This window comes from Hyposmocoma kahamanoa, unplaced genomic scaffold (genome assembly GCF_003589595.1).
Source record: "Hyposmocoma kahamanoa isolate Upper Pololo Valley unplaced genomic scaffold, ASM358959v1 134, whole genome shotgun sequence".
Classification (NCBI taxonomy): domain Eukaryota; kingdom Metazoa; phylum Arthropoda; class Insecta; order Lepidoptera; family Cosmopterigidae; genus Hyposmocoma; species Hyposmocoma kahamanoa.
This window is the reverse complement of record NW_020653477.1, coordinates 2,480,206-2,489,412: the sequence shown is the minus strand read 5'-3', so window position 1 is coordinate 2,489,412 and position 9,207 is coordinate 2,480,206. Positions and strand designations below refer to the sequence as shown.

Here is a 9,207-nt window from a genome sequence, read left to right as displayed (position 1 = left end):
TAAATAGCATTTGAATAACTACTTTTGGATATTTATTTCATTACAAAATTTGCTTTGGAGTGTACATAGGAATAAACCGATTCCCTTACGCTTGATTTCGAGTGCTTTGGAAATACTACCAAACGAGCGCCGAGTAAGACAGCAACAATAACAATGGTTTCACATCTCTCTCTCACCTACTCATTTATGTTATGATGAAAAAGCTTTTATCGAAATGATTACGTTTTAGCTTATGTTAATTATTTTTTACTTATGAACTATCATCGAAATGTTTTACGTACTAAAAAAGATAATTAAGTTGTCATTTAATAAGAATTGAGGTTTTTGGCGTAGTTAAAAACGTGAAATAAAATTATTTACAATGATTAATTTTTTAGTTATATACAGTTTATTTATACTTACGTGATACGGAGCAAGTGTTCAAAATGTCCATCGTTTTCCTGCATGTCTAGCACGTCGTAGTAAATTTTGTTTTAAATTGATCAACACAAACACATTTTGTCTCACAGCATAAAATGCTGAGATAACCCTCTCATGGAACAACACACCTTTGTTGCTATTATCAGTGTTTAAATGATTATGTATATTTACAAGGTTATTCTTCATCATAATTATGTTCAATCGCATCATAATTATTGCATTTTTTAATATAGCTCATTTTGACTTTAATATTTATTTCAATTGAATATCGCGTCTATTTAACCTCTGTGACAATACTTTCACTTTTCGCTTCAACTTCTTTTACGCCTGAGCAAAACTTCTTGGCTGAAGGTGTAAACCCTCAAATATTTTCGTAGCTTTCATTGATGTTGCGAAGCTGATAATTTTGTGCGTCAAAGTACAATTCATAAAAATCGAGTAACAAAAAGTCCCAAAAAACCTTGAAAAAATTTATTATGTTTAAGTATATTATGAAGAATACACGAAGAAAGGAATAGTGATGAAGAAATTTAGAAGTATATTCCTTATTTTAAACCAAATTACAAAAGAGTTTATCCTGAAAATAATTATCCAATAATTACGAATTCAAAGTTTTTGTTCAAATTTATTTGTAAGTCAATGGTTCAAAGTGACAATAATGTGATATAAGTGAAAACATAAATATTGACTCCCCGCCGCTGAATACACTATTTAGAAAGCCCAAATAAGAGAACTAGGTTATGTATGAGAAAGTGAAAACATAATGTTGTAGAACCACTATGGAAAATATTTAATGAGGATCCCGATAATTAAACAAAGACATGGCTCAAAGGACTTGTATCCAAGCCAAAACTCTTAATGAAATAAAAATATCTTTATCAGATAGTAGTGGTTAAATCGACAATATATACTTCAGCACAGAACACTATACTCATAACAAGGAGTACTTCAGTCAGTAATGTATCAAAGAGGATCTAACCACTACGTTGAAGAGTCGGCACTGCAAACAAATTTTTTGAAGGATAGTCCTCTTTTTTAGCCAACATTACGCCGATAACGGATGGGGCCAACTTAAGAACAATAACCTATTTGACAATCAAAGTAAGCAACATAAAAATAACAACTGTCAGTCAATATTAGTGATGTCGTTCCGTTATCGATACTAGTGACGTCCATAATATATCGACAACAGTAAAAAATTTTGATAATAGGTTGTGGAGGTTCTTATTAATAATTAGAAAAGAAATAAAAGTAGTCATAAATATTTTCTTAAAATAGTTTTATTAATTTGCTACAAATTGTAGAAAACAATATATTCTTACAGCACACGTTTAAATTGTTGTATACACAAATAATATTACAATTTTCAATTAAATTTTAAAAATACACAAGAAATATTCATGTAAAGTAAATATTTATAAAAAAAAACTATAGTGTCTAGAAAAAACTTACTTAAGACAACATCAGCAACAAGGTGTTCCTTACTTGTGGAAGGTAATGAAGCGTCAGGTTTGTACCTGACTGAACACACTGAAATTAAAAATCATGATTGACATTAAAAATAAACATAAAATCATTTCTTGCTGTAAAAAGAACTTAGATTATAGTGTCTATAAAAAACTTACCCAATTTAGGATCAGCAATCAAGGGTGCTTTACTTACGGAAGGCATTGACGTGTCAGGTACTGAAATTAAATTTTATGATTGTTAGGAGAAATATAAAAAGTAATCATATAATTAGAAATAATTTCAAAATTTATAGATTAAGTCTACAAAAAACTTACTCAGGACAGGGTCAGCAACATGATGTTCTTTACTTGTGGAAGCCATTGGTGCATCAGGTATAGGCACTAAAATCAATTAAAATTGAATTGACACACAAAGTACACATAAATTAATTATTTGAGACATCAGTTCAAGTCAAAGTCTTTAAAAGAAAATAATATTATGTTTTCAATTTCGCGTTATTATATACTAGAATCATTGTTAAGTTGAAAACAAGCCCGCTGTAGGATTCTGTACGGCATCGTAGAGCGGACTGGTTTTCGCTGGTTTGGAAGCAGTTTTGCAATTCATTTTCATCCAATGTATTTTCGGTATCATAAGACAAACCTGTTTTGTTCTTTGCAGCAGTATGCAGAGGAAAATGTTGAAGTTGTTTATCAGTCAGTGGAGGTGAGGATAATTGCAGTTTAGGTACAGCAATATTCTTCAAACGATTCATTTCCTTACTAAAATGACTTTTTTCGAAGTGATCTCCGCAGATATGGCGTCGTTCATTAAGTTTTTCAATAGGCATATGTGCCAAATCTTCAATGCCAACAGCTCTAACCCACTCCTTGCAGCTGAAAGTATAGATACTTATTTATCAAACAAATTTTCATAGTTTTTTAGTTAAAAAGATTTTACATGAAAGATCAATATCAGAGGATGCATACGCAAACTGGTCATCAATTTAATTGTTGTTCTTTATATATTAACCCAACTCACTAGAAAAGGATAAATAATCTTTAATTTTAAGATTCTACCTTGTAAAATGTCCAAAGTTAACCTATACAAATGTGGTGACATGTAATGAAATATAAAAAAAAAACATTTAATTTAAATCTTAACATCATTGCAGTACAGGCTAATTTTGCTTTCAAAAATTTAAGGGCCCAAAAACACCATACTTCTAATGGAAACTTAACAAAATGCACCATATGCAGCTTCTACTGAAAACTTAACAATGTGCACCATATTTACCTTCAACTGAAAATTACTTGAACATAAGAGTAATGGAGCAGTCTTTATTGTAAATATTAATTGATTTTTATATATACACTCTCGGACACATAATTCGAGTCACTAAATAATAATAAATTAAAATTTTAATAAATTTTTAAAAAAGTATAAAAACATAATGCTAAAAATGTGACATAACAACTTACAAATTTACAATGATATGCATAAGTCAATGATGATATGCCTCAATTTCACATTTTTCTTAAATTTTAAGCCATAAAGGCTTTAATTTATGTTCTATAGGGTATTCAGTGGCTGTCGAAATGTGACTTCGAGATGAAAGTCGGGCCAACGATCGCTACTGACATGCTAAATGACACAAAGTATAGTACCAAATGTTTCGTTATGCTAACATGACATAGGTTACTATAATGTTTACTTACCGGATTTCACCCAGTGGAAATTTGGCAAAAAACTTAGAATCGTCGTAGAATTCGTTCGGGTTACTCTCTTGTTTGCCACAAATTACACAGTTTCGATGACTTGTACAACCCATTTCATACGAAAAACCACGAATATATCACAAAAAAAAGAGTCACTTTCCCGAAAGAGATTTTCAGTAAAATAAGTGAATATAGGAAGGGAAAATACAAAAAAGCACAGGGTCGACTGCAAATACAGAGGAACCGAAGCTCAACTCGATGTAATCACAGGACAAATATGCAGAATAAACACAAAACACCGCAGGCGCAGAGCAGCTGATACGGAAAACAGACAAGAAAAATAGCCGCCATTCGGGACTTCATAGGTTATAGGTATTGCCATAATAAGCAGTTTCATTTCGTCTCATTAAGCCAATTACAATTATTTTAAATAGACCTAAAATCCTTTTGTAACACATATAAAATAGACATTATATCCAGTATACAATATGTTAATGTGGTATAATTACACCAAGATCACGGAAAACGCAAATGGATAATAAGTACTTATATTCTAAATCTGCCAATTAAAAAAAAATATATTGCATATGGCGGTACATGTCATTTTTTTGTGTGGGTGGCAGTAAAAATGGTCTAATTTCATATAAAAAAATCGATGTATCGCAGTTTCGAGGGCCTGTAATGTATCTGCATCTGAAGCATATAGAACAATTGCCGGTACATTTTCTTCAGTCTCCATTGATATCGTGGTTGTAGACGCAACAGTATTTACTGATTCTAAAACCTTTAATTATAATAAGGTCGTATTAACAACGTAGTTGTTGATTTTGAAAAGATATTAATAATTTTACAATATAAATAGTCACACTTCTTTCTTACCTCAACAGGAACAGTTCCAGGGTGTAAATATGTTTTATTTCCTATTTTCACAAAAGAAGTGTTATGAAAGTGTTGGCTGCATATCTTAGAGGTTTTCTTTGGAACCCAGCTATTTTTTTTAGTTGCTTTTATCCATAATTCCCGTAATTCTGAATTTTCGGGAAATCTGAAAATTTTACAAAACTATAATAATTATAATACCTACTATAAAAACAATATTTTACACTATAATTATAAAGATGGTAACATTACGCCCGGTGAAAAGTGGAACAACTTTTCAAGCATACGAGCCGGTAGCGCTATACGGGCCTTATGTTAAAAAACATTCCTCCGAAATTATTCAAGAACCTATTCATTGCTATTTATTTTATTGGCGTATTCTTTTCAAACGTCGGCAACACTGAGATTTGAGGTTATGTGAAGTAGATAACTATATAGTCTAACATGTGTAAAAATAAACTTAATTCACGTATAGGTAATTCAGCATTCATTTTATATTGAAACAACATCATAAGTATTTGGACGTTTATAAACCATAATAGTTGAAACTTCCCCCTACTTACAAATGAAAGGACAATCCGGTAATTTTCTTCTCACTATCGCTTTTGCAACCAAGAACACTGCACCGTACCATTTTGCAGCAATAGCTAAATAAAGTCAATGCTCTACAATAAACACAAAGTAGTTCTTGTGTTTCGAATTATTATATGAAAATAATTATAAATTTCGTCGCAACCTTTTTCAAAAGCGTACCAAACGTCAAACTTTGTTTAGCACATGAAATGCTGACCTTGAAAAAACGTGACAGGCGATAAGGGACACAACATGGCAAAGTTTGTCTCTTTACAAGCATTTTGTCGTAAAGGATGAAAAAAAATAATTGTATATAACTTTCTTTTCCTTGTGTAACTGAGATGGAAGACGTCCAGCCAGTTTTAGCGAATGTTGTAATTTAATCGGGCGGTAATTATTGACAGAATACCCTTCTAATCAACGATATTCTATTTATACTACCATTTACACAAGAACGGCTAGGGCTAGGGGTATTAGCTTAGAGGATGGAAAAAAATAAGGGTATTAGAGTTGAAATCAACACAATACCCACTTCCGATGTCCCGTAAAATTAACAGAACTATCAATTGACTGAAGAAAATATAATGCAAACGCTATGTACCTTAGCACCTATATCACAATAAAAATTACACACTGCTTATTAACATGACAAAATAAATTATCTCAAAGTTTACCCAAAAATAGAAGATCACTAAAACGCGTCATTTTACCCGAGACGAGTATATCCACACTCCACACGAGTCGCAGGCGAGGTATACTTAAGTCGAGGGTAAAATGGGTTTTATGAACGAGTTATACACTCGCTTTTCACTTCGGTTGCGAGGAAATTAAACAGCAATATTACAAATAAACGATTACTTAATTAAAATTTAAGGTAAAATTACAACAATTAGACATATTTAATATATGTAATTTAATTTAAATTCCTGACATATTCAGTGTATTACTTTGTATTTTATTATGAACTTGAGATGCCTCCAATAATAATTACGGGATTTTTAATACGGATTAAAAAAATAAAAGTAAAACTTTATTTTATACAGTTCTAGTGTGTGTGGCTGTTGGCGCAGGCGTCATTGCCTCGGTTTTAAACAACGATTTTATTTTATGCACTAGAGCATAAAATCCTGTTTTATGCAGCCTACACCCAGCATAAATACGCACTTTAAGAGCATTAGAAGTGAAAGGGTATATTTATTCTATAGCAGAACCTCTATATATAAGTGTAACCGTCTATAGGACATTCTCTGTATCGTGTGTGGCCACGCACGCCAAGCCGGGGTCTTGTGTATTAAATTATATGAGATAGCTGATATTGATAATGCTTATTCAGAGTGCCATAAATTATAGAGTTGTGAAAGAGAGATGGATAGAAAGACAGAGTCTCATCATGATCAAGGATTTTACCATAGTGTCAAATTGTCAATCTTTCATTTACATTTATTTAAAATGTTTATCAATATTTACCTTTATATGCAATGTCGGGACTGATTGTGGTTCCAGATAAGTGTAGTGCTTTAAAGTGCTTCGAACATATTCGCGAGCAGTTGTTTGGTTGCCAATTTACACGACCGGTGCTTGATAACCATTTTTTCGTAACCTCCGATTTAAAAGGAAATCTGGAAAAATAACGAGAAATTTTAAGACAGAACAGATGACAATATCTTGAGTCTTCTATATTTTTTCAAGTTTAAAACCAAAAAATAAAACCATTCCAATAAAAAATTTTAACCAGAAATTTCGGAAAATTTACCGGCACAGCCTGACATCCCTAATTTGGAATATAACCCGATTAAATACCGTTAAAATAAATTTAACAGAGCAAAAGCCTTTACAGCCTACATAATTTTATTAGGTTAAGCGTTCAATCAAAATTATTTTATGTAATTTTTCTACGTTTTATGGGCCTTGAAAGCAAAATTAAGTAGGTACCTTTTTATCAGGTATTTTGAACATGACTCATTACATTTAAATTAACAAAATCATTGCTATGATTTCTAGTGCTTTAAATCATACTCAATCCAGGGGTTCTACTCTCGATCTCCGAACGACATCCGTCCGAAACAATTACTGCCAAATAAGCAATACTTGACCAAATGAAAAGATGCGTGATGCGAATGAAGCTTCATACTTGATACTTGTCTTTTAATTTTGTCGAATATAGTAATTGTTTCGGGCGGAAATCGAGAGTAGATGGCGTATTTCTTATTTCACTTGGCTTTTCGCGGTGAGCGTTTTAGCCACGTACAGTGTTTTGACTGACATGATGCTGATATGTTTTAAAACGGGGAAACTTTTACTCTTCTTGTATATGGTCTATAGATAACATTTGTAGGGTTGCCAGTTTTCATAAAATTATAAATAGTCATGTAAAATAATTTGTCATTTCTAGCGAAGTATGTATATGTTACGTATGTATGTATCAACCTAACATAACTGAAATGATGACTTGACTGACTGAGTCACCAGTGTTGCCAGAGTGATCGGCGACTCGGCGATATTTAGGCTATGTCACACCCCGGACACTTCATACAACGGTTGAAAATTATTTACCTACTACATACTACTACATACCGCAAGGCGCTATCTGCACACGCGCAAATGTGTGCGTAACGTGGCAGGGTTACCCATCACTTTCTCGCACTATTACGTTACGTGGTCAGAGCGGCAACATAGCGAAAATTCTAACGCGAATCTGTTATCTATGATTCTATTAATAGAATCCTAATAATTATTTATGTCTATTAGGTATTTGTATTGATATATTATTATATTTTTCATTAATTCACCAACTAGAGTAATATTGAAGATTTATTTCAAAAATATATTAAAAGCACTTGAAATGTTATATTTCGGACATGTACTTGTAAGGAAGGTAACCATTGACTTTAGTATTGTAAGTCAATGAAGGTAACCAAGGTATTTGAAATTGCTTGTCCAAGTTTAGTTAATAATATTCGGCAATACGAATAGAAAATTCGCGAAGTCATGTCGTTTCATTATATTGATATAATAAATTTGTATTTTTTTTACATACACATATTTCTCTGCAGTAAATAAATGAAGAAAACAATAACTGAATGCGGCTCAGACATAAGTTTTTTTTAAATTACTTCGTTTCATCTTTCGGAAATGATGATAAACAGCCGTACACAGCACAATTCACGACCTTTATAAATAGTAATGTAAAATCATTGACTTAATATTATATGGACGTCGGGTCCGCGCTAAAAAGTGTCCGAACTTATAGGGCGTTCAAATCGTATACAGAGCGTCATTCACGCTTTAGTCTTCGTTTGTTCAACTGACAGGGAAGCAAGCAAAATTAGACAGTATTGCGATGACATTACAATTTAAATTCAACGTTTTAACTTTTTCATATTCCTTTACATGTCACTACGTTTAAATAGGTTGACTTGGGACATTTTTTTCGTGGTTTTTGTATTAGACCCGTCGTCTATTTATTTGCAAGTCAATGCGTAAAATGATGTTTTATATTAACATACAAATTTCGTAATGAACAAATGAAAACTATATTCAAATATCAAAGTCGCCTTCGCGCGAAAACGGCTCGCCGGAAGCCTTGTTGTCGTTCAGTCCATGTGACCGGCAATATGCGGGGCGTGGTGCGGTATCTAAAACTAGGGAGGGGCGAAGAGTGCCCGTTCTCTTTATTCTTTATTCTCTGGCTATGTTTGAAATAGGAAAAGGCGATTTTAGGCTACTTAATAAAATGTCTGGAGAATTACAAATTTGAGTGGGGATTTTGTGGAGAATGCAGTTGTAAAATAACTCATTTGGGGTTTGAGGAAATAAGAGAGTTCACATTCCCCAATCTCCGCCAGCAAACAGAATTGTAGAATTGTTTTCCTTGATTTTCAGGGATTTTATGCATTAAGCGAACATCAGTTAAGTAACATACATAAATTGGCGAATTAACTTTGCAAAACCTGGCAACACTGTTGATCCCTCACTGATGAGGATTCGCTCTGGACCTTTTGGAGGGAAAAGTGTCGTTTTTATTTTGACTGTCAATTATTTTGTGAAATCTAGTTTAAAGTGGAATAGGATAGTGCTATTGTGCCTTAATCGAAGATTAAAACGCGAAATTATACGAATCTCGAACTAAAATACCCGTATCGGCCCGTTCTAAGGAATCCCGAGTCAA

General features: G+C 32.6%; 1 protein-coding gene across 1 annotated transcript; it reads right to left on the bottom strand.

Moving 5' to 3' along the window:
• Positions 1-1,872: 1,872 nt before the first annotated feature.
• LOC113240358 lies at positions 1,873-3,926 on the bottom strand (the record flags this gene model as incomplete). The annotated part of the gene is made up of 5 exons (XM_026477638.1): positions 3,588-3,926; positions 2,533-2,765; positions 2,205-2,270; positions 2,046-2,105; positions 1,873-1,950 (listed from the first exon to the last, which is right to left on the bottom strand). Coding segments are annotated over exons 1-5 (550 nt in total), but the record flags the coding sequence as incomplete, so codon positions are not given.
• Positions 3,927-9,207: the final 5,281 nt, after the last annotated feature.